The sequence below is a fragment of the Colletotrichum navitas genome (assembly GCF_030913465.1).
Source record: "Colletotrichum navitas strain CBS 125086 chromosome Unknown LY79scaffold_28, whole genome shotgun sequence".
NCBI lineage: Eukaryota > Fungi > Ascomycota > Sordariomycetes > Glomerellales > Glomerellaceae > Colletotrichum > Colletotrichum navitas.
In genome coordinates, this window is record NW_026850574.1 from 345676 (window position 1) to 370278 (window position 24603).

At 49.0% G+C, this 24603-nt stretch overlaps 9 protein-coding genes across 9 annotated transcripts; 5 read left to right on the forward strand and 4 right to left on the reverse strand.

The window, feature by feature from the left end:
* Window positions 1-4091: 4091 nt before the first annotated feature.
* LY79DRAFT_669630 (uncharacterized protein) lies at window positions 4092-4901 on the forward strand (the record flags this gene model as incomplete). Its single annotated transcript, XM_060563673.1, has 1 exon — window positions 4092-4901. One exon carries the CDS (start codon window positions 4092-4094, stop codon window positions 4899-4901), a length of 810 nt encoding a protein of 269 aa, XP_060414383.1.
* A 1530-nt stretch (window positions 4902-6431) lies between these two features.
* LY79DRAFT_553590 (uncharacterized protein) lies at window positions 6432-7091 on the reverse strand. The gene has a single exon (XM_060557785.1). The coding sequence runs from the start codon at window positions 6779-6781 to the stop codon at window positions 6500-6502; it is 282 nt and encodes a 93-aa protein (XP_060414384.1). The 5' UTR covers window positions 6782-7091; the 3' UTR covers window positions 6432-6499.
* A 1623-nt stretch (window positions 7092-8714) lies between these two features.
* Window positions 8715-9080, forward strand: LY79DRAFT_553593 (uncharacterized protein). Its single transcript, XM_060557786.1, has one exon. The coding sequence runs from the start codon at window positions 8774-8776 to the stop codon at window positions 8999-9001; it is 228 nt and encodes a 75-aa protein (XP_060414385.1). The 5' UTR covers window positions 8715-8773; the 3' UTR covers window positions 9002-9080.
* A 417-nt stretch (window positions 9081-9497) lies between these two features.
* On the reverse strand, window positions 9498-10354 carry LY79DRAFT_196094 (uncharacterized protein). Its single transcript, XM_060551421.1, has one exon. The coding sequence runs from the start codon at window positions 10132-10134 to the stop codon at window positions 9670-9672; it is 465 nt and encodes a 154-aa protein (XP_060414386.1). The 5' UTR covers window positions 10135-10354; the 3' UTR covers window positions 9498-9669.
* Window positions 10355-11248: 894 nt separating this feature from the next.
* Window positions 11249-13443, forward strand: LY79DRAFT_590149 (short chain dehydrogenase; the record flags this gene model as incomplete). The annotated part of the gene is made up of 4 exons (XM_060561112.1): window positions 11249-11434; window positions 11532-11693; window positions 11758-12132; window positions 13429-13443. 4 exons carry the CDS (start codon window positions 11249-11251, stop codon window positions 13441-13443), a joined length of 738 nt encoding a protein of 245 aa, XP_060414387.1.
* Window positions 13444-18175: 4732 nt separating this feature from the next.
* Window positions 18176-19763, forward strand: LY79DRAFT_553603 (TATA-binding protein-associated phosphoprotein). The gene is made up of 4 exons (XM_060557787.1): window positions 18176-18541; window positions 18880-18906; window positions 19007-19266; window positions 19332-19763. Exons 1-4 carry the CDS (start codon window positions 18520-18522, stop codon window positions 19437-19439), a joined length of 417 nt encoding a protein of 138 aa, XP_060414388.1. The 5' UTR covers window positions 18176-18519; the 3' UTR covers window positions 19440-19763.
* LY79DRAFT_553606 (uncharacterized protein) lies at window positions 19764-20610 on the reverse strand. The gene has a single exon (XM_060557788.1). The coding sequence runs from the start codon at window positions 20532-20534 to the stop codon at window positions 19977-19979; it is 558 nt and encodes a 185-aa protein (XP_060414389.1). The 5' UTR covers window positions 20535-20610; the 3' UTR covers window positions 19764-19976.
* A 308-nt stretch (window positions 20611-20918) lies between these two features.
* LY79DRAFT_553609 (PRP38 family protein) lies at window positions 20919-22188 on the forward strand. The gene has a single exon (XM_060557789.1). The coding sequence runs from the start codon at window positions 21299-21301 to the stop codon at window positions 22082-22084; it is 786 nt and encodes a 261-aa protein (XP_060414390.1). The 5' UTR covers window positions 20919-21298; the 3' UTR covers window positions 22085-22188.
* On the reverse strand, window positions 22167-23984 carry LY79DRAFT_606844 (amidase signature domain-containing protein). Its single transcript, XM_060561888.1, has 2 exons — window positions 23777-23984; window positions 22167-23722 (listed from the first exon to the last, which is right to left on the reverse strand). Exons 1-2 carry the CDS (start codon window positions 23895-23897, stop codon window positions 22317-22319), a joined length of 1527 nt encoding a protein of 508 aa, XP_060414391.1. The 5' UTR covers window positions 23898-23984; the 3' UTR covers window positions 22167-22316.
* Between the last annotated feature and the right edge of the window lie 619 nt (window positions 23985-24603).

The following is a 24603-nucleotide window of genomic DNA, read 5'->3' on the forward strand; positions in this document are numbered from 1 at the left end:
CACTTTGGGACCAGGGCACCGAAAGGGTCACGGGTCACCTGTTTGCGAACACCCTCCCCCCATGTATGAGAGACAGCGAGGCAAGGGAGAGAGAGAGAGAGTGTGTGTGTGTGATTACTGGAGGGTGTTCCCCTCCCCCAAGCCCGTCCTGTCTCGTATGAAAATAGACCTTTCATCGGTTTTTCTTTCCTCGAGAAGAGGGGGGAACACACACACACACACACACCGGTACATGCACGGCGACGATCACCGGCCAAGGAAAAAAGAACGCCATCAAGATAAAGAAATCCGCGGCGGTGGAAACTGCGGGAGGGCAAGCGAGACGCCACAAAAACCCTCCCTTCCCATAGCAAGATTTAGGCAATGATTAGAGCGGGAGGATTCGAGGGGTTGTGGAAAAAGGCGATCAGAGGGGCCATCGTCGAAGCCATAACCAGGGGATTGATGATGAGCAAGAAGAACCTCCCGCAAATGCCCTGTTAATGGCCGTGGGGTGAGGAGTGGGGCCCCACTGATGAGATGATCACGAGGCGATTGGCCGTCAATCACCGGTTTCAAGTTTCAACATTCCGCTCGGTTTACGGATACCGCCATTGTGTGTGTGTGCGTGTACGAGGATGTTGCAGAGAGATATGGCTACGCAGTGACATGTACTGCGATGTGTACAGTTTATGTACCTTCAATGGGGAGAGCAGCGCCACACACCCCTACCCCCCTCCTCCTCTCCTACTATCATCTGGAGTTGAGATAGGTAAGTAACCATCCATCCGTATCGTCAACGTCGGAACCCTGCGACGGGGTCCCATTGGCCAAAGTGCCTGACGTGCTCGTAAGGGAACGGAGCAAATCAGGTGGCCTGACTACAACACACCGGCTGTGGCACGCGAGTTGGGTGTTTTTATTTTTATTTTTCCGCCAAAAATTAAAGATGAATGGACAAGCAAGGTTTGGGCAGGGTGTCTGTCAATGGCAAAAGGAAACGAGTTCCCGGAGGAGGAAGGAGTCTTGTCTTGTTTCCAGTGTTTGACGGTACTTGAAACGATGCTCGGCCGGAAGGAGTAAAAGAGAGAGATGGGGGGAGAGAGGTTAAGACAAGCAAGCATGGAGAAACACGTCAAGACATCGAGGCTGTTGTCGTGATCAGCATCAGGATTCACATCGTCGAGTGCAAAAAGAAGGCTAAGATGGAAGCGAGAGAGAGAGATGAAACACACTGCTGTTCTGCGCCGCCCTGTGGAATGTTTCCGGGGGACCATAGCGGCCCTTCATCAGTGGCCATTTTTCATCATGAGTGCAAACCACCTGCTATATCTTCCCCCCTGGCAGGAATATAGCGGCTCCCCAAGAGGTGGAAGGCAAGGGAAGCGCCGACACGACATCACACATGTCCATGACCTCTCGCTACGGGTGTTACGGGTGGATATGGCGTGGCATATGGCAAGTCATTATGGTGATGTTGGTGCAGCCGTTTCTTGTGGCAGAAATGTTGGGATGACGACGACGGGATGACGTATCTTAGCAAGCTCGCGTCCGTCCGTAGGGTCCATTAGGGGGGGCGGAACAGCCACAAGCTCCTGAAGGTTCAAGGCCGCACCCGCTGTAACGCAAAACGGCGCCCCCTGTCCTGGACTTAGCTGCTGTAGGTACACACGTATTTTTGCTGTGGGATTTGTACAGATGTGTAGGTAATACCTCTCCACAAGCCAGTACGGTATGCCTACCTATGATAATGTCCCTTACGTAAACCAGCTAAGGTAAGGGTTGCTAGTGTACGGTGCGATGTACCTACGTGCAGTTTGGGACAATGGAAACTTCCGTGGGCATTCGTCCTCTCACCTGCGGATACCTCGGCATCCGTACAAGTGCGTCAATCCCCGGAACGAAACTTCGAGGCCTAATAATGGGTGGGGCATTTGGTATATGGTCTTCTTTGGAATCTGTCATCTTGAACTGGCGAGAAGAGCCTGGCGGGCATCTCGGTATCTCTCTGCCTAGCTGCTGCCCAAGGCAAGCTTGGTTTGGCTTCCCTGAGCTTGGGGCGAGCTTGGCCAACACCGCCTCACACACCCCCGGTCCTTGCACGTCAATAGGCTCCGTCAGCCCGGGTCATCCGTCTTTCTCTGTTCTTTTCCCGTTTTCTTCTTTTCCCGCCCCTTGTTCCCCTTCCCCATAATTCTTAAAGCTACCGGTACGGAGTACTCTCTCTCTCTCTCTCTCTCTCTCTCTCTCTTTCGTTACCCGGTTTAGTCCCCCCCTGTCCTCTGGGAAGCTGCTAGCTAGCTGTTGTGGTGCTCGGGTCTCCATCGCGTGCTTCTTTTTTGTTTGCAATTCGTGGTGAGCCTTTCCAATTACGAGGTGAATGCTAATAACGCGGAACCTTGCTCTGTCTAGAAAGGTCTCGTACATGTTACACTACGCCCTCACTATTTGGGGGTAAGGGGCCGCCATCCACCCGCAGCGGCCAAATAGCCTTCAGACGGCAACGTCCGACCGTCGACGCGAATGGCACCATCAAAGGTCGGGAGAGAATGGGATGACGAATCTTATTCTTCTTTTTTTGGGCCGTGCCGTGTCGTATCGGGTAGGGTACGATATGGTGACATTGTCCGGTCCAAAAGGCGCCCCCCTCCCCCCCCAATGTCCTGATAGCGCTGCGTAAGCGTAGCCTTGCCGCGGCGGCGAGCAATAACACACGCGCCGGCCGGGATGCGGTATCTTTGTCATGTCGGTATTGTCCATGTCTGTTTTGTTTCCCTCTGTCCGTGTTGGTTTCACAGGCCTGTCTATCTCTCTCTCGTGTCATCGGCCACATCAAACATGCAGCATCTACGGCATCTGCATTCTGTCTCCTCGGCATAACGTATTCGTACACACGCACCACCTCGGATACGTATACCACCCTCCGATTCATAATTTATCTCTTGCTCGCATCTTCCATCCATCCATCCATCTCCCATCGATCGGTATGCGCATGAACCTCTTTCTGACCCCCCCCCCCCCCCCCCCCCCCCCTTGCCGTCCATCCCTGCTCTTTCTCTTGTTGCTGTCTGAATCCCGTCATCTGTCCATCGTCCATGATCCATCTCATCTCATCTCATCCTCTCCCCGGCATTCCTCGTGAGTACGGTATGTGGCCACCTGCAAGGCACCAGGCCTCATTCCTCGGGGCGTAGGCTACGCTAGTGGCTCAACTCGACGCTAGCGTGCATGGGCTTCCCCTGCTGGGTTTACGTCTTGTAGGCTATCCTGCTTCTGGCCTCGATCGTCAGGGACCTTGGCTCGCGTGCTGCTGTGCTGTGCCAGCCCACTTGGTGCGGTGTGGTGTGCGCCGTAAGCGGGTGTGCGCCTTTCTGGTACCTGTTTTGTCTCTTCTTCTATGCAAGCGTGAGGGTAGACGTAGCGTAGCGTCCCTGGAAGGGGGGGGGGGGCTTGTCTCTCGATGACCCGGCTCACCCGCTCGCCGACATTGCACTGCGTTGCGCAGCCAGGCTGCACACCACACACACTGCCGATTGCTCATCCCCACGCTTGGCAAAGCCAGGTTTGTGGTTCCCCATGGAAATCCTGGTTTCTGCCGTCATGTCACGGAAGTTTTATAATAAGACCAATGCCCGCTTTCGTTTCCGACCTGTCATGCCCTGTCCCGGATCACCTTCACTCACTCGACACCCCTGTCCACACATACACTTACACACGCACACGCACAAACCCACGCTCCTTGAAGATTATTCATTACATGCCCGTGTGGTAACTTTTTGCGTGGCTCTTTATCATAGCTGCCAGCTAAGGCCACTTTAAGACTCCTGCCGGCCTCACCATTACGTCTCTCCTTGTCTTCACCAAGACCTCCATTTCCTGCCGTCCCCTCTTTTCCCTCTCGATATATATCATATCCCGACAAACCGAATTCACACGGGAAGGACTATACTGGCGACCAGGAAGGGAAATAAAGTCCTACACATATATATAGGCATACACATCAGCCACTACCAAGGCCAACGACATTTTGGCTAAGCATCAACTCGACGGGAGTTTCCCCAACACCAGCTATCATCATCATTACCGTCACCACCATCACAACGACCTTCACGATGCCCGGCTCAATACCATTGGCTCGCGGCCAGAGCTCGCCATCCTCCCCTAGGAGCGGACGCCATCCCGAGGCCCTCCACACCCGCAAGCCCTCTCTTACCAACTCGGTCTCGAGCAACGAATCCTACTCGACACGGTCGACCCGGTCGACGGGCACCGTCCGCCGCAGCCGCGTCCTCGACTTCGACCCCCTCTCGCAGCACCCCACCTTCCAACCGCCGCCCAGGCTCTTTGAGCGGCCCTTCATCCACAACTCCCACAACTCTCCGTCCATCGAGGATGAGGTCATCGACTCTTACTTGTCAAGCCAGGAGGCCGCCGTTGCCGAGCAGGCAAAGGCCGCCGCCGTTCCCAGCAGGCCTGCACCTCCCGTCGACTCGCCCCGGACGCCGATCCAGGTGCAGCAACTGCAACAGCAGCAGCAGAATCGGTCCCGGGAGCTAGCCGCCGAGGGCGACGACTACTTCCTCTTCAAGGTGCAGCAGCACATCGCCGCGACCCGGCCGCAGCTGCCGCGCTCCCACTGGTCCGAGTCGACCATCAACACGATGGCCTCGGCGGCAGAGGAGGAGGAGGAAGAGGACGACGAGGACTCCTCGGAGGACGGCAGCATCGTCGGCCCAGAGCGGCCGGTGCGGGAGTCCCGGTGGCAGAACTTCTCCCACAAGCGCCTGTCCCCGCCCAGCTCGAAGCGGCCGCAGATGAAGTCGCTCGACAGCGTCGAGGACTTTATCAAGCGCGGCGGATGGAAGAGGAAGGGTATCGTCTTCCAGCAGGAGGGCACCCGGTCCTCCAACACGCTGTTCTAAGCGGACGGCCCAGCTCAACTCAAATCCTTTGTTACTTTTGATCTACAGCACTCTCGGAACACTCGTCCATCCGGTTTTTTTTTCTTCTTTTTTTTAATTGGAATGGACCAGCAGCAATCTTCGCTCTTCCCTTGGCAACACTTTCTTCTTCTTCTTCTTCATCTTTAACGGGAGCGAATTATAAAACGGCGAAGGATATCCCCTGGGGTTTACGGCTTTACGACACTATACAATCAGCGGGCGTGCTTTTCCTAACTGCTTTCGAGTTCTCCTACCTTGTCTCACTGTTCTCAATATCCAGCATGCTTCATTCGGATTTTTTTTTCTTCTCCCATTTTCTCTCGGGGATCCCCTTGATCGGATCTTCAGGTTCACACTCGCACTCTCGGATTTGCGCTCCGCTTTGTGCAAGGCCAACAAACACATTGTTGCAATCGTTGGGTCAGGCACCGAGGTGCACGGACTTTTGGGGGTGGGAGGCGTTACCGGAATTTGACGTCATTTCGACGGACGTGGGCTCCTCTTTCGGGGCAGGCACGAAAAAAATCTCCCAAGGGGGACCCTTTTTTTATTTTTATTTTTTCTCCTTCTCGTTCACATGCGCGCACGCGCGCATTCACCGGCAACTGTGGTATCAACCAGCGGGGTCGGGTTTGTGAAGGTCACATTGCGATGGAGAATCTCCCTCTTTGCGGATCACGAGGAATCCGAGGTGGATGGCCAGGTTTGGGCTGCTCGCTGGCGCCGGGTTTGGGGGTGGGCTTCTTAGAGAGGCGTCATCATCATCATCATTATCATCATACACACCTATATATTATCACCTTCAATATTGTAATTTTATTCAGCAACCGCAACCCTAAACTAGCCCTTTAAATTAGAGTCGGAAACCTGGCATTATGCTGCTGCTACAAGATCCTCTGCGTTTGAATCTCTGGTACCGATGATGTGGATAGTGATGCGAGCAGGGGGGTCTGAACCGGATCTGTACCCTAAATCGATAACGCTATGCACACAACCTTGGAAGGCCGGGCGAGATGGATGGTGTTCTACAGATGGCGAGTAGATGGGATGAAAGATCATCTCTCAATGCCTTCACAAACCACACCTCTCGGAGGTGTCAACGGATTTGGGTTGCGTCGCGAGAACCGCCTCCCTAAGACCTGCTGCGATTGTAGATCTCTCGTCTTATGCCCAGCCACTGCCAAGTATGCCCCCCCTGGTCCAGTGCCATTCTCTACGACGAGAAAAGAAGAATCATGAAGACACCCAGGAAGAACCGACTCAGTCACTCGCCCACCCGCAGCGCTTGGCATCTTTAAACCATCCCATCATTATCCCCACCGGCTAATCAATGATTCCAATAGCCCCCCCCCCTCTCCCCCCACACAAGCTCGAGTAAGGTCTCGGATCCGGAAGGGAAAAAAAAAAAAAAAAAAAAAAAGAGGTTGTCACGGGCGGCCCATGAACCCATAGACGTCAACGATACTCCGTACAGCAGCCAGAATTGCCCCCCCCCCCCCCCCCCCCCCCCCCTCCTCTATCCGTACTCCGATGTGGTTCTACGTCCACAAAATGCAACGCACACAAGGGGAAGCTACCTACATCGCGGCAGGCGCGCGAAGCCGTTCTTCCCGAAAACAGCTAAGACGAGAGAAGAAGTAGGAAAAAGAAGGAAAGAGAAGAAAAAAAAAACGCCAAAGAAGAGATGGCTGAAGCCCGCCCAGTAGGCCCGAAAGTCCCTCCATCCACCCCCTCCCCCTTCTGCCCCGTCGGAAGACGGACATGAGCCGAGCTATCGAAGGGGGGGGGACGAGAAAAAAGAGGGCGAACACCAGACTAGAAAAAACTTCATAATATAGCAGTAGGGTGCGGGGAATCATTCACACCCCTCAATGGACGTAGCGCCTTTTCCTTAGAAAAAGATCAAAGAAAGATGCCGGCCCGATCGACTACCTCCTCTCGTGGCCCCCGCTGCCGAAAAAGCTCGGCATGCGCTTCTTGATTGGACAGTAGGCGCCACTGCTGAAGCCACCGCCAGCATCACCACCTCTCACCGTCAGCGTCACCGCTATTAATGACGAACTCTGCAACCAGCTGGACTAGAAATGAGAGAAGGAACGTCTCCCCCTCCGCCTCCCCGCTTCACCGTTCCCGCGGCTTCTGATTAAGAAGAAGAAAAAAAAAAAAAAAGGACTCTTGCAAACTATCTGGCTCCCTTCGTGCGGCGGTCTCTTCGGCGGCGGCGGCGGCGGCTGCTTCGGTTTAGTGTTGCCGGACCGAGTACCCCATGCATTTCCCTTTCCCTAGGGGCGCAGCCGCTTTCGTCAATGATATCGAGGCTCTCTTGCGTCTTTGCACGTTTCTGGCCGCCGAAGGGGGGGGGGGGGGCCACATGGCCTCCTGCGGGCTTCTTTTGGGGGCAAAGGGAAAACAGCGCGAAGGGCCACGATGCTACGCTACGGAAAGTGCCTGACAGGACGGGAAAGCATGAGGGGTGGGGGGCGTGGCGAATGGACGTGAGATGAAAACTAACGCGGCCACGCGGCGCGGAGTGCTCGGTACGTACTTTACCATGATGTTGGGGGTTTGAAAACACTCAAAGTGGTGAGGTTGTAGCGAGCTGGAACGGGAGAGAGAGTTCAGCATGGCCCAGGGGCCAGTCAGCAATGGTCGAGACTGAGTTGTACAACGTCAAAGCTCCCCCCAAGTAGGTACCTAGGTTCCATGGATAATGCAGCTTGATGCCGAACAGCTTGCGCGACCCGCACCGCGACGACGATAACCTTCTTGGGACCCTGGGTATCTGTGGTGCCTGGTGCCTGGTGCCTGATGCCTGTCGTACATCGTGATCACGCTGCTTGGAGTCAGATCTCCGTCGGTGAGACACGTCCGTGGTCCGACATCGATAGTGCCACCTATGAGGACGTTGGCACGGCCTCCGCGCTAGTCTCCTGCTCCGCGACCCTGCATTTTCTTTCTTCTTTTTCTTCTCTTAGGGGAAGGTGGGGGGAGGGTGATGGTGCATGGCCTGGGAGTCCCTCAGTTCTACCACGTATACACACTTCAGCAGGCTTTGGAGAGGGGAATAGGTGAACGGGTATGTATCCATCATGACTCGGCAAATACACGAGAGACCGAGAGAGATAGAGAGAGAGACAGACAGAGTGAAGCGGGCGTGCGCGTGTGAGCGAACAAACTCGCGAGAACTAGGCCGGAGACAGCGGTGTAGATGGTGATCGTCATGTTATCTCTGGTGGGGAAGAGGGGGGTCGGGTCGCCCTGACAAGATAGCTATGTGGTATGCTGGGAGCCGGCGCCTGGGAAAACCAACATCAGCTCCTCTCCCAATGCGAATGACTTCTTCAAACCTCGTTACAGCCTAGCTGGGGACGACCCGCCCCTTCTACCCCGGGGCCGACAAGGGTTTCCGCCGGTAAGCGGACACCCGACGACGGGCAAGACATTATTCAGCAACAAAACAAAAATACAAAATAAAAGTCAACAGTGATGGGGGTGGATGAGACGGATTGTTTGCATGAATCGTGACGTCCATGAACAGGAAAAGCGGGTTTTGTGCGGCCCTCTACGCCTCCAACACCGACCTATCGATGCCTTCCTTCAAACAAACGACAAACACAATGCCCTTGTCTCCCCCTTCCTCTGGTACCGGGTTCGATCTGCAGAAGGCATGAAAAGGCGACCCACGGGCGACGACGAGACAGGCAACCCCCCCCCCCCCCCCCCAAAGAAAAAAAGAAAAAAAAAAAAAGAAAAGAGGCTTGGATCTTTCGGGTCCGTAGATGCGGGATGTATCTATCACCTACCGATTTTGGCATTGTCGGGTTGACGAGATGGGCTGGTGATGATGAGACATGCGTAAGAGGGCTGTGGTTATCACACATGCGTCCTATTTCCCTCCCCTTCCTTTTTGCCCGACGTGTGGCAAATTGCCAGTTTCACGGTTGAGACATGCAGACCGGAGCATACACCCGTACGAAGACGACCCGCGTCCCTGGGTCGTGATGCCCGGGAAAAGGTTTGTCAACGAGGAGTGGGGGAAGAGAGATCACGATGACGATGATGATGAGGCGAACAGGTGAGACATGCGGCATTGGCTTGAGCGGGTATTCGTAGTCTTGGATCAAGTGGTTCACGGCTCTGGCCCGGGGGAGATGAGAGGAGAGAAAAGCAACGGGTATTTCCATAGCGCCAGGCAGCCAGCTCTACGAAGACGTACGAACACTCTATTTCGCAGGTTCGCAGAGGAGCAACAGCCTATTTTGAGGCTGACCAACAGCAGGCGTCTCTCGCGAGAATTGAAGCGGACGACTCGGGAGACTGCACAGCTTTTGCCCAGCGGCCACCAAGGCAAGGGGTTTGGAGGGCAATGTCCGAGCAGCCAGCTGACCAGCCGTCTCCAGTAATTAAGCTACGTATCGTGAGGCTCGACTCCACCAAGGTACTATAGTCCAAGGCGGTCCAGTGGGCTCGATTCTACACCGACGGTGTCAGTACAAGAAATTTCTGCTTTCCGTTTCCGTTTCCGTTCCCTCTTTTTCTTTTTCTTCTTTTTTTGTCATCCCTCATCTCGTTTGTTAGCCTCATGGCCTGGGGGGGAACCACTTCTCTGCTTTCAATGACCCCCGTCATCCTCATCTTCGGCTGCTAGCTCGAGCAGTGGATCAGGCAAACGCGCACACTTTGGCTACTAGCGCGGGGCGGCTATTTCTGGGTATCGTCATCGAGGTCAAGGTGGTTGACTTGTTTATTATTTGCTACTATATGGGACCCAACGATGGGTACGGCTCTTACTAATGCCGATGGTGCCTGAATCCACCATGTGCATTATATACCTAACTAGGCAGCGACACCGACTAAAAAACATTGCCGTAGATACGCCGATCCCGTCCCAGCGTCCCCCCCATCCGTCATACCTACCCATGTACGCGTATTCGTTGCCCGATCGTCTGAGCCGACCCAGCCGCGGCGGGTGGGGGAGACGTCTTGGGCGTTTCGGCCGTTGGAGAAGGGCCCGAAGGGCCCGAAGGGGTGTGCTCAATTCGTCATGGTCGTGGCGCCGGACCATGAAAAGAGGGTTCATAGCATAACGGTGGCGATGTGGATTTGGCTTGCTGATCGCCGCATGCCCACCGATCCGATAAAGGGGGAGGCGAATTCTTAAGAAAGGACGAAAAAAACAAGAAGAAAAAAAAAAAACCAAGGGGAGGTGCATGGGGTTCCATCTGAACGTCTGATCGGGTTCGACGGCCGACGGTCCCCACCGCAGTTGTCACGGTTGGCTTATCCCTTTGGAGTACGCCCGCACGAACCTGTCGAGAGGCTGGCTCTGCATGATCTTCACATCAAGGCCAGGCTCAAGATCTCGGCGCTCAGCCTCCGTCCCCGCACCGTCTCAGCCATGACCCTTTCTGTCCCGAGACTCGGGTTGATGACCCATAAACCGTACCCCGCCCTCGGCGCCGACCCGCGTCGATACCCCCGCGTCCAGCCGTCTCCGCGGCAGCTACGTCGTCGTCTTCGTCGTCTTCGTCGTCTACCCGCTCGCTGCCCTTCCCGGCTGGTGCGGCGGCATGGCTGATGGCCGTGTTCAGCGACCACGCCTACCTCGCCCAGCCGTCGTGCTCCTCGGCGAGCCTCCGATGGTCGCCGAAGCTCAGGGTCCCAGAGCACGGCAGATGCGGGCGGAAAATAGTCCCGCGCGAGGAAGCCCCCCCCCTCGGCGTACCCCGAGGCCGAGGCGAATAGCTCCGGCGAGGTGGTCCGTCACAGCCGGGCTGGTGGTCCGCAAGGTAGCGCGCGGCCGAGAGAGCCTATGATGCCGGAGCAGAGAATCAATTGCGTTGCCCATCTTTCCTCTCCTTCTCGAAGCGACAAGGCTCACTCGTGAGAGCGTAATTTCATACCCAACCGATGAGGTTTTGGTAGTGGGAGCTCCCCCTCCGTCTCCCGTTTCCCCAACCATAAGCTCTTGAGGCCAGAGCTGTCGAACACCGCCAGGTTGATAAGATAAGGAAATCGGACGCACCCTCCCCCCCACTTCCCACTTTGCGACACTGGACACACTGACTGACACAACGGTCCACTACATCAATTCGGGATGGCGCAAGCCTCCGGCTCCATCTTTTGCGTTGCAGGCAGAGTTTTGATGAGGGATGGCTTTTCTTCTTCCTTTTTTCTTACTGCATCTTTCCCGTCGGATTTTGCTCGGAAACAAAATAGCTGCTTGCAGGACCGTCGCACAAGGCCCTAAAAATCAATCCCCCAGGCGTGTAGTGTAGCCAACCCACGACCACGACCGCACCATCCACGATCGACAACGATACGCAATGGCTTCCAAAGTAATCATCGTGACCGGTGCCAGCCGGGGCATCGGTCTGGCCATCACTCGGCACCTTCTCAAGGATTCCCACAAGGTCGTCCTGGCGGCGAGGTCCAAGGACCAGCTGGAGGCTCTGAAGACGGCCCATCCCGGGCAGGTCGAGTACGTCGCTGGCGACCTGAGTGACCTCAAGGTAGGTAGGATAGATGGGATGAGTTTCTTCATGGTCGCCACGTCCTCGGAAGGGGGAGGGAGCATTCTCAACAAGCAAAGACTAACACGGGGCGCAGGCCATCCCCCGGATTGCTGAGGCGGCGATCAAGGCCTTTGGCAAGATTGACGGCATCGTCATCAACCACGGCGTGCTGGAGCCCGTCATCCGCATCGCAGACTCGTCCGTCGAGGAATGGAAAAAGGCATACGACATCAACTTATTCAGCGGGCTCGCATTGGTGAGATGAACAGAAGTCTCTGATCTATTTTTTTCTGGTCTAGTCTAACGTTCACCAAAAAAAGGTGCAAGCATCGCTGCCCGAGCTACGTGAGGCCAAGGGCTGTGTCCTCTGGGTCTCCTCAGGCGCGGCCACCGGCGCATACGCCGCCTGGGGAGCCTACGGCACCTCCAAGGCCGCCATGAACCACCTCTCGGCGCACTTGGCCGTCGAGGAGCCCGACATCACAAGCATCGCCATCGGCCCCGGCCGCGTCGACACGGACATGCAGAAGCTCATCCGTGAAGCGGGCAGCGGCCACATGGCCGACGACGACCATGCCTCCTTCGTGTCGTCATTCGACAAGGGAGAGCTGTTCAAACCTGAACAGCCTGGCAACGTCATGGCGCGATTCGTCGTCAAGCCTCAGCATGATCTGTCTGGCAAGTGCCTCAAGTACGTAACGACCCCCGAGTAGGGTCACCGATGCTAACACGGTTCCCAGATGGCAAGCCGGAGAGCTTTCTGCATACCAAGATGCGTAGAGTGTTCACTAAGTACAATGTTAGCCATTTGCTCTTTCTCCCTGAGCTGCAAATAGAAGAAAAAAAAAACATTGATATAGAAATATGCCTCAGTCGAAAGATGAAAAGCTCATATTTGATTCCACATTGTTTATTCAGGATTAGCATGGAATATGTTTCATCATCATCGGCAAGCCCACTCGAGCGGAGAGAAAAAGGAAAAATTTGCGTTGTTCGCAACCTACCTTGAACATGGGAGGCTGTGGGGTTTATCGTGAACACACACAAGAATGCTCATACGTTTGCCGCCGGTTTGCGGAATCCATCTGGAGCACCAGCAAAAAAGCAAGTCAGTTTTGCATTCACATATTTCAGGCGTCCCAAAAAATATGCGAGTATAGCAGATGCTCAGTGTCTAAATGTCTCCGTCACTGGGTGTCGGTATTTGATAGTACTTTGTTTTGGACATCATCGCTCGGCAGCGCTTGTATGCACAAAAGAGGGAGTTGGACCAGGGAGCTTTGGCGTTGGGCGCGCTTACCATCGTCCTATCTTGAATCTTCTGTTAGCATTTGGTGCAGCCAACTGGGCAAGAACAGCAAAGGAAAAAGGCGTGTTCATGGTGAGGGATCAGAGAAGTCCGTTTGGCTTGGACGGTCATTCACCACTTTGAGGGGAGTTATTCCTCGTAAGTTTGGGGCGACAACAAGGCTCATCATTTCGATTAGGGAAGGAAGAGGGAGAGATGAAGTGGAAAACGTACCATAGTCAATCCGGAACGGCAGAGCCGCCAGTTCCTCTGAAATAAGAGGACATGGCGGTTTTCAAGCTCTGCCGTTTGGTGGTGTGAAGGAGAGTTGAGGCAGGAAACATCGTCGAATATTTTCTCTTTTAAGTTGTAGAAAAATTCAGAGTGATTGGGAAGTCAGTTGGCCCGTGCGGTGCGGAACCTCGGATGCATCTTTCGCCGATGGGCCGCTGCCTGCGCCCCACTGGCAGCGGGTGACCTGCTGGAACTCAGTGTGTGACTGTATCCGTACAGTGGCACCGTCGCTCTGGGGTTTGCTTACTTACGGCAGCCTGCAGGGCGCACTGGTCTAAAAGTCAAACGGTTACTACACCTACCCTATTAGTTTCTAGAAACACTGTACATTATTAATCTAACCTATACATAACTAATTAGTCTTTTAAATAAATTATCCTTTTAGATATATTTATATTACTCTATATAGCCTAGAATATTATAGTTCTACTTACCTAGATACCTTAATTATCTAATTAGTCTATAAATAGGGAAGTATATACCCTAGAGTATATACCTAATAGAAGTATATACCTAGGGCTAATTATAGGCGCTTTACTTTAACTATAAATATATTTCCCCTTATTTCTAAACTTCTTCTTCTTTTCTTATACCTAATTTAAAGTATATAAGTAACTTTTAACTATATACTCTTGTTAACTTTTATTTAATTTATTTATTTTATTTACTAATTTATTTTATTTTTTAATTATTACTAAACTAATATTTTTTTTATAGATTTTTATATATTTATATATTCCTAGAGGTGCCTAGTGTTACCTTATATATTTAATAACTTCCTTATATATCTTTATATATCCTTATATATTACTATATATTACTATATATTACTATATAATCCTATAGGTCTTTATACTTCTGTCTACGCCTATTACTAACTATATAACTTCTATATATTTATATAGACTTATATATTATAGCTAAGCTTATCTTAGAAGAGATTAGAGGTGTATAGCTCTTAGTAGATAACGCTATTCCTATATAGCTTAGTAATAATTCTATTAATATAGAAATTACTATACACTATTATAAGTGTATATATATATTCTTATATATTTTTACTTTATTTTATACTAATCTATATAGTTACTATTAAGTATACTTCTTAGTAAGTTATTACCTAGTTCTTTAATATAGAAGACACTTTTATAAGTTTATATATATATTTCTTTTATAAGTACTAATATTTATATAGCCTTATATACTTAATCTCTATATAAAAGTGTCTAATAGTATCTATACTAAGCATAAACTTAAGTATAAACACATATAGAATAGTAACTTAATCCTAATATAGGTATATAGAACTATATACCTTAGTTTAGAAGCTTATACTAGTTACTAGAAAGGTAATAGTCTATATATAACTTATATAGTTATCTTAAATACTACTACTTATACTAACTACACCTATAACTCTAGTATAAGTGCCTATAGCTTTAGTAAGTTCTATATATTTTTAGCTAGTATTTATATATACTTATACTTATATATAGTTCTAGGTAATTATAAGTAATCTAGTAGTAAGCTATCTACTTTATATAAGTCTAAGGCTATTAAGGCTACTTATATAGAGATAGACTTTCTTATATAGATCTATAGGCTTAAGCCTAAGTATATACACTATATTAGTAATATACTTATTTCTATAGTAGATAAGCTTAAGTCTATAGGCTATTATATATATCTATATAACTTTAGTCTTTATTTATATATTTACTAACTTTTATATAAGTACTAATAATCTTATTAACCTTTTAATTTAGTTTAATAATAATAGTAATAGTTATACTTAATCTATATATATCTATATATATCCTAGCTAATTTAATACTTTTATATATACTTTTATAGTAGTAGTTAAGAAGATAACAAAGGATATAGGGGTTTATAGAAGGATATAGGCCTTTATAAAAGGATATAGGAGTTTATAGGTCTTAGAAGGATATATATATTTAGGTAATATAGTATATACTTAGCTAGTTTTTTATAGTAAAGTGTAAAGTTTAGTAGATAAGGTTAGTTTTTTATAGACCTAGGTACCCTTGTATACTCTTATATATTAGTTTTAGCCTACCTAGGTCCTTATGTTTCTAGGTTTTTAGATACCTAATCTTATAGTTCTATATATAAAGATTTTTCTCTTATATACCTCTATATAGACTTATATATCTTAAAATTTTTTCCTTTAAAATACCCTAGACTAGTTACCTATTATATAACCTTATATAGTATTTTATACTTATTTAAGAAAAGTTAAATTCTAGATAAACTTATATAGTAATTATTATATATTTATTAAAAAATTATTAACTTTAAGTTTTTTTTACTACTTTTAAATAATTTTTACTTTTAATTAACTATTACTATAAAGTCTATATATAATTCTTAGTTCTTTTACTTTAATATATTTTTAAGCTCTTTTTTAACTACTATCTTTCTAATTAGAATATTCTTGCTACTTTATATATAGAGGGATTTTAAATCTTATAATATAGCCTTAAAGATATCTAAAGATACTATTTACTATAGTAACACTAAACACCTAAATAGCTTTAAGCTATATATTATAGTGTAGTTTAGTACTTTTTATTAGAAGATAGTATAGTAAATATAGTCTAAGACCTAGGCTATAAGTTTCTTTATACTTTTATACGCTAATATAGCTATATTATTAGCTAAGATATCCTTTATAAAGCTTATTATTAAGTTTTTCCTAAAAATATATAGGAATATCTAAAAAAGCTTTAGTATTAATAGAAAGGTTAGACTACACTAAGGCCTAACTTTATTTAGTTAATTAATACTTATAATAAGCTACTTCTGTTTAGGTTTAAGATATATACTACTATTAATATATACTCCTAGTATATTATATAGTTTTATATAAGGTTCTTTATATATACTACTTAATTTATACTTACCTAGTACTTCTCTATTATTCTTAAACAGAAGTGTATACTCTTTACTATTTATTTAGACTATAGTATAGAAGTAGCCCTTACTATAGGAGGGTATTAGTATCTTTTATAAGAGTATATAAAATATATATTATCTTAACTAGATATAGATATTCTTATAACCTTTTATAATTATTAGGTCTTTAGTAAAAGTATTTATAATATTAAGATTAAGAGTTAGTAAAATTAATTATATTAGGCCTAATCTATATAATAAAAGATAAATACTTACTTATCTATATATATATTCTAAGATACTTACACTTTATATAGGGATTCTTTTATTAACTATAGTCTTTATAACTTTTTTCTCTAAATTCTTTTTTTAATTAGATTACCTTACTTTTTATTTATATACTACTCCTTTATAAAGACTTTTTTAACTTTATATACCTCTAGAATAATTATTATATTTATATATAAAAGAATTAGCCTTATAGTGTCTATAGCTAGCCCTAGTTACTCTTTTACTAGCCTAATTAGACTTCTATAATTAATTTTATATAGAAGGTTAATCTTTTAAAAGTATAAGAAATACTTATAGTACTTAAACAAGATAGTATAAATTTTAATCTATACTTACTTATATAGATAATATAAGTCTATAAAGATATTCTTAGTTCTAGAGAGACTTTTTTACTTATTATAGAGTTTTATAGTTTAAAGTACTCTTATATTAAGGTATATAACTTTCTATAGTAATATTTAGAGATATATATTATCTTAAAAGTATCTCTAGAGGTTTCTTTATTAAAGAAGTAAAGTAGTAAAGTTAAGTAAGTAAAAGTATAATTTATTATACTTAGGATTAATTTATAGTAAATCTTTATAAAGTAGTTAACTTTATTCTAAACTAAAAGGTAAATTTTCCTTTAGTTTAACCTATATACTCTCTTATATATCCTTTATCTAATTCTTATTCTTAATATTATCCTATATAGCTACCTTTTAATTTTTACTTCCTATATTTTTTACTTTTAAGTATATACGCTTTTATAATTTTACTTATAAGCTTACCTCTAGAGCTTTAAGTGTTAGTTTTTGTTCTATTTTAGTCTAAATAGTACTAAGGTATATAGGTGTAGGCTAGACTTTTTTTTATTATATAAGAGTAGGTAGCTTTAGCTAGTAGTACTTAAATTATTATTTTTTTAAAACTTAAGGCTTAAAGATAAGTAGTTTAATTTATATTTTAGATATAAGTATAATAGTAAAGCTATCTTTTTTACTAGAAAGTAAAGTCTTATAAAGAAATATTTAGAGATTAAAGGCTTTATATATAGTACTATAGAACTCTATAATATCTAATAGGTTCTTTATATTAATTAGAATTACTTTTTACTTATATCTAAGAAAGGCTTTATCTAAAGTAAACTTTATAATAAGGCACTTTATTATATTAATATATAAAGTATACTTTATAGTTAATAGGAATTATAACCTTTTATTAAACTTCTTAAGGTATTATATATAAGTATATATATAAAAACTAAGGCTATTAATATTTACTTTATAATATAAGGTAACCTAAAGACTAATATTAATATAGATAGTTAGGTCTTAAATTAGCTAGTTCTTTATCTATTATATACTTATTTTATACTCCTATAAGCCTTTAATAATTACTATAAAGAAGCTTATTAAAGGTTTTATATCTAGGATATATAGTGTAGACTTAGTTAGGTTTATATTATTTTTAGGTAGTTATAATTAAATACTAGTAAAGGATTTTAAGAGTTTAAAAATATTTTTATTAATTAAGGTAAGGTTAATTATAGGTAGTTCTTAGAGAATAGTTAAATTAAGAGAATAAAAAAGGTAAAAGTACTACTTATAAAGTAACTTTACTATAAAATAGTTAAGGCTATTCTTTTTAGGACACTTTAATACTATCTTATACTAAATAGTATATATTATAGGTGTATAAGTCTATATATAAGTGTACATAAGCTATATAGATTTTATCTTTATGTAGATAGGGCTTATAAATACTATATAGATAAATTACTATCTATAAAGTAATATTACTGCTATCTGTACACTAGTGGTGGCCCTAGTACTAATCAGCAACCTAATTAGGCAAGTTCTGACTTTTGGACCAGTGCGCCCTGCAGGCTGCCGTACTTACTTGCTTGCTGGACGGCGGGCGCGCGGGGGGGTTCAAATGCAGTTGATGTCCCCCATCCAAAGGAGCATAAAAGACCCCACCATACACACACATACATACAGCAGCAGGAGCGTGAGCCACACTTTCTGAGCACCCACCCCCCTCCACCCCGCGATGCTTCACATTGCCTATTCCGCTACACAGTATTTCTCACTCCCAGCCATCTCCGTATAAGTTCGTGAACCAGCCGGGTCCATCGTCGTCCACGTTCATACACACACAAGCGCATATATCACCGCCCTTGACTGTCGACACAACCAGACGCCGTCTTGCCCTGTTATCGAGCAAAGCGACCGAGTCGCTAGCCTGGTCAGGTTTCCATCTTCGTCTCATTCCCGCGCTAGCCTCGTTGCTCTCATCTCATATCGCAACCATGTCGGACCACGACCTCGCGGGTAAGTGAAGCTGCATTTCCCCCCATCTCGCCCCCACTTCAGTTTGCCTTGTCTTTTCCTTTTGTACGTTGCCGATTTGCCTGGCAGTCGCTGCTGGTGCCCGCCATCGGCCTCTGAATGCCCTCTAGGCATCACTCAAACCCTCATACCGGGCCGTCATATAAACATCACCCAGTCCCAGCCCTGATGCTGCGACAACGATCCGTTCGTCATGCATGTCTCGGCAACAACGGGCTAAGAAACGGATAACCAACTGGAAAAATCTAGGACTGCTAGTGCAATTCGCATCACTCTTCAGGCTTTGATTATTGATATTCGATTGCTGACTATTATCACAGGCAACGATGACCTGTCCTTGCCAAAGGGTATGTACTCCGACCCCCGAAGCCGTCACTGTGGGACTCGGTCCCCTCTGACGCGACACCATCCCGTCTTTCCAAAACGAAATGCTAATAGCCGTTCCAGCCACCGTCCAAAAGATCGTAACCGAGATCCTGCCGCCCTCAGCTGGCGTCGCCTTCTCAAAGGAGGCCCGCGACTTGCTCATCGAGTGCTGCGTCGAGTTCATCACCCTCATCTCCTCCGAGGCCAACGAGATCTCGGAGAAGGAGGCCAAGAAGACCATCGCCTGCGACCACATCACCAAGGCCCTTGAACAGCTGGGCTTTGCAGACTACGTCCCCGCCGTGTTAGAGGCGGCCGCCGAGCACAAGGAGGTGCAAAAGGTGCGTTCACTCCCTTTGTCTCCACGCAAACCTCCTCCCTGACCGACCGCTGACACCTCATGCAGGGACGTGAAAAGAAGGCCAACAAGTTCGCCAACAGCCAGATTCCGCTCGAGGAGCTCGAAAGGATGCAGAGAGAGGCGTTCGAGGATGCCGCCAACCGCCACGCTTAGAAGGGAGGTGGAGGTCACTTTTTAAGGGCGTTTGCTTCAGTTGGTTAGGCATGGAAACGGCGTTTAATGAGGCACACACAGCCACCAGGGCTTTGGGAGGAAGCATGATGCCATCTTCATCCCGCTGACGAATGCATGAGAATCCGGCTTGATGGGGCCGCTGGGAGGAGGGCACGCGGGTTTTTCTTCTTCTTTATTTTTTGATGAGCAGGCTCGTGATCTTGGAACAACGAACGGTTCATCGGAGAACATAGATCGCCCGGATAGTCGCTCCCGCACGCGTTAAAGACAGACTTCATGTGGATCTGCCCCCGCTTAACACAAACTCGTTCCTTTCGTTTGCTCGTAGCTCCAACGAGCTGCTTATCTAGACAAAGTATACATGATGGGCCAAACATATTGATATCATAAACGTCCCTCATAAACAGCCCCCCCAAATAAACAACAACGCCATAGATCTCATAGATCTTATACATATCCAGGGAACCGCAGTTCCAGTGACCGGCTCCTGCGCGGAGCCATCTTCGAACAGCCCTTCTACCACAGTCGTCTCTGGTAGTAGACCTTCTCCTGCCCTTCCGCCAACCGCCTCAGCTCTTCCTTGATTAGCCTCCGCCTCTCGGCGCGACTGATGGGCTTCTGGTTCGACGCCTCGGGGTCCGGGTTCTTCTGGTCCTTGACCTTCCATCCCTCAATGTTTCTCTCCCTCTCGTCCATGTTCTCCAGGTCTTCTTTGCTGACGCCGCCCTTTTCTTCTTTTTCCGACGAGCTCGTTATCTTCTGCCACATGTCGGACGTCCACCCGGCCGCCTTTTGCCCGGCCTTCTTCTTGTCTTGCTGCTGTTTCTGCCGCTCGGGCACCGTGGGCTTCACCTCGATGATGATCTGGTCCTGTTTCCCTGCGCCGTCGGCGGCCTTGAGGTGTTCGGGCACGTAATACGACGCCTTGGGCGAGGACCTCGACTCGGGCTTGATGGCCTGACGCAGCTGCCCGAGGGTGCGCTGTTGGATTACATAGCCGCTGAGGAACAGGGCTGCGGTACAGGATACGACTAGATTGATGCGAGTGTGCGTTTCGCAGCAAACGGGGCCCATGGCACGCGTTCGCGCAGGACGCACAACGGGAGGTTAGCTGTTTGTTTGTTCACACACACACTCTCTCTCTCTTTCTCTCTTTCTTTTGTTCATTTCTCTAGAGGTGTGGGACTGTAATGCGGGAACGGAGAGGAGGGGGGGCGGGTGTTACCGATGGCCGAGGAGAGGAGGACTGAGACTTGGGAGGATGTGAGGAGCACCATGGTAGCTGTGGAATTCTCGGTAGGTTTTTTGTCTTGCAAGTCCTCCTTGCTTTGGAAATTGGTGTTATATTGTGTAAATATTGCAGATCCTAATCGCTTTGAAAATATGCGATAAATTGTGTTGATGTTTCCTCGATATTTGAGACTCGCCAACTCCGTCGTCTTTTCTTCTTGATCCAGTGCCGCATACGCCAGTTGTATCGCGGCGCAGGCGTGAACTTGGAAGTGGGCTGTTTACTTGGTTCGCACGGCAACAATCGATAAGCGCCGTTGATTCGCCGCGGACCTCCAGCTTTTCCCCCTGCATCACACCGATCAGTATCGAGCGAGCTACTGTCACGTCACTGCCACCCCACCACCCCGAGCGAGCTGTCATTCTCCGCATTGCGAATCCTCTCGACTAGTGAGTGTCGTCCTTGGCGAACCTTCTCGTAGGCCGATTCATCCTGATCCATCCTATAGCGAGCTTTCGGCCGCCCATCAAACCAACCACCCGAATCGCCTCCAAACCGAAGAAGAAAAAATAAGGGGGGAAAAACCACCACACAGACCGTCGCAACGATGAGCAAACCGGACCTTGTCTACGCCGACGAGCGGCGCTTCCTCGACGAGCGCGGCTCCTCGGCCTCGCTGGCGCCCAACGGCGAGAACCCGGCCACGATCATGGAGAAGGCCGTGCGCGAGCGCATCATCGACTCGTACTTTTACAAGGAGCAGTGCTTCGCCGTCAATGAGGCCGACATTGTCGATCGCGTCGTCGAGCACGTTTCCTTCATCGGCGGTACCTACGGGGTCACGCAGAAGCCCACACCCTTCCTGTGCCTGGCCTTCAAGCTGCTGCAGCTCGCGCCCTCGGACGCCGTCCTCGAGACGTACCTCGGCTTCGGTGGGGACAAGTTCAAGTACCTGCGCGCGCTGGCGTGCTTCTACATCCGCATGACAAGGAGGCCGAGGGACGTCTACCTCCTGCTGGAGCCCTTCCTGGAGGACCGGAGGAAGCTAAGGCGGAAGGGCCGGCAGGGCACGAGCCTGACGTACATGGACGACTTCGTTGACGACCTCTTGACCAAGACGAGAGTCTGCGCGACCAGTTTCAGGGAGCTGCCCAAGAGGTCCGACCTCGTGGACCTGGACGAGCTGGAGGAGAGGATCAGCCCGTTGGGGGATATAGACGAGCTGCTAGAGGAGGAGGAGAGGGAGGCCAACGCCGGGGCAAACGGCGCGGACGGGTCGTCGGAGGGGGAGGTTGCGGAGGATAGAAGCGGCGACGGCGAGCCGATGGATGTGGAGAGGCGGTCGAGATCGCGGTCGAGGTCGAGATCAAGAAGCAGGCAGAGGTCTCTCTGAACAAGCAATGTTAGCCGAATATGATACCCAGCTTTCTGCTCCGACGAGGGCAAAAGCAAAGACAAAATGAGAGACCTGTTTGCGTGCATGATGAACATCGTGGGTATAATTTTTTTTTATCCTAGTTTACAGTTTGAGAATTGGCGACCTTTCCGTCACGCCACTATGTGAACTTTCTCGAGAACCTGCTCAAACAAGCGAATGCTTGTTACCCACCCTCTAGCGAACCTCGTTAGGTAGAGATAAGACGGGAGAGGTCCTTGGCAACACCGAGCAGCCGCCTGTCGTCCCAGTACTGGCCGATCAGCTGCAGCCCGGCCACCCTGCGGCTGGCATCCGCCTCGGCGTGAGGCGCGTCGACCCTTGTCGGGATACTGATGGCGGGTAGCCCCGCCAGGCTCGCCGGCACGGTGAAGACATCGTTCATGTACACCTGCACCGGCGTCTGGCGCTCGATCTCCTCGATCCGCGGCGCGAACGTCGGCGCGGTGGGGCACAGCAGGAAGTCGACCTGCGACGGCCCCAACTTGTCCTGCAGCTCGACCCCGTCCCCTATGTCGCTCAGGTCGAACTGCCGCTCGTCATACAGCGGGTTCGCCAACCGGAAGACGCGGTCGAAGTCGCGCTGCACAAGCCTGCGCACCCGCTGCGCCTGGACGAAGTAGTTGTCCATGGCCTCGGAGCTCAGGCTGTAGGACCCGAGGAGGATGCGGCGCCGGACCTCGTCGCCAAGGCCGAGACCGCGCGTCTTGGAGTAGAGGACCTCGCCCGCGCCGTCGCTCTCATCACCGCGGGTCCCGTAACGGACGCCGTCGTACTTTGCGAGGTTGGAAGAGGCCTCGGCGGGCGCGATGACGTAGTACGCCGAGAGAGCGTGCTTGGTCGACGGGAGGGACACTGGAACGACGTCAATGCCCGACCGCTTGAGCTTGTCTGCCGCGTCGGACCACGCGGCTCTGATCTTGGGGTCCAGCTCCTCGATGTTGTACTCAAGAGGGATGCCAACTCTGAGGCGTGAGCGGCGGTCCGTACCTTGGCCCTGCTGTCTCTTTCTGAAGCTCTGCGAAAGGGATGTCGGGTCCCGAGCGTCGTGCTCCCCGTCGAGGCCGGTGCCGAACACCAGGTCCTCGATGACGCCCACCTCCTTCGCAAGCAGGCCGACAGTGTCGAGCGAGTTCGCATACGGCACGACGCCGAACCTAGAGAGCATGCCGTACGAAGGCTTGTATCCCACAACACCGCAGTACGCCGCCGGAAGACGAATCGAGCCTCCTGTGTCCGTGCCTAACGCCACGTCCGCCTCGCCCGTCTGAACCGCGACCGCGCTCCCTCCAGAGCTCCCGCCTGCCGAGGTGGCGACCGGCGACAGCGGGTTAAGCACCGGCCCGTGTATTGAGTTCAGCGAGTGCGATCCCATACCGAACTCATCCATGTTCGTCTTGCCAACGACGTGAGCGCCTCGTTCTCGGAGTTGGCGCACGATGGTGGCCTCGTAGGGGCTCCTGTAGGAGGAGAGGATGGCCGAGGAGCATGTTGTCGGCAGGTCCTGAGTCGCGATGTTGTCCTTTACTGCTAGCTTGAACAATATCCTCGTACTCGTCTCCGTCGGGGGAGAAGTGACCGTCGCATCGGCAGCTTCTAGGAGTTGCCGTTAGCTCTGGCGCAAGTGCAGGGCAGCTGGGCATACTGTACCTGTCCGGACGAAGTGGTTGAAGTCATGTTGCGAACGCCTTTGTTGACGGGTCAATTGACGGATGCCCCTTGAGCCGACGGGCCGCAGACACACCCGCGAGAGTTTTACATGGGAGGACATGGAGGCTTCAATTGCCAGCTTTCAACGCTGGTTCGTGCTGCAGCTTCGGTACTTTTCGACAACGGGAGCTTCCCGCCTCGGTGAGCACTGGACTACACTCACCGACCAACTGTTGATGACTAAGCATATAACACCCACTCTGTATCCTCAACCATCAGGATCTACGAAAGAATCCCCTTCCTGGATCGCAGATTCGGTCTGTTTGTTTTCGAGCGGGCGTGAAGGTTCCTGCCTTAAACTAGTCATCCTTGTTCTTTTAACCTTGCGATTGGTCCTCATCGTAACGTCTGGTTCAGATCGGCGAAGCTAGTAAAGATTGTTGACTTGAACCTTTTGCCCGTCAGTCGGAACCTGTGATGTTTGTTATTTGGCCATCTTACTCTGCAAAGTACACTCTACTGACTTGAAAGCTGATGAAGACTGACAGCCCCCCGCCTTGTTTGGACAAGAACCTGATTAGTGCGTATATCTGTCAGCCGTCCAGACGGTGCGAAATGATGAGCACCAGTAACACATGTGTTTAGTTCTGAAGGTGCTTACATGTTTCACTTGATTCTGGCGTTCTAGGCCATGAATATCATTGTCTTTGACCCTTGTAAGTCTGTTGATGTTCAAGTCAACCAGTGGTGCCGTATGCCTGCTCTGGCTTGAATATTTGTCCTGGCCGTACGGCGTACATGTATCAGAGCTCACCTGCTGTATATCG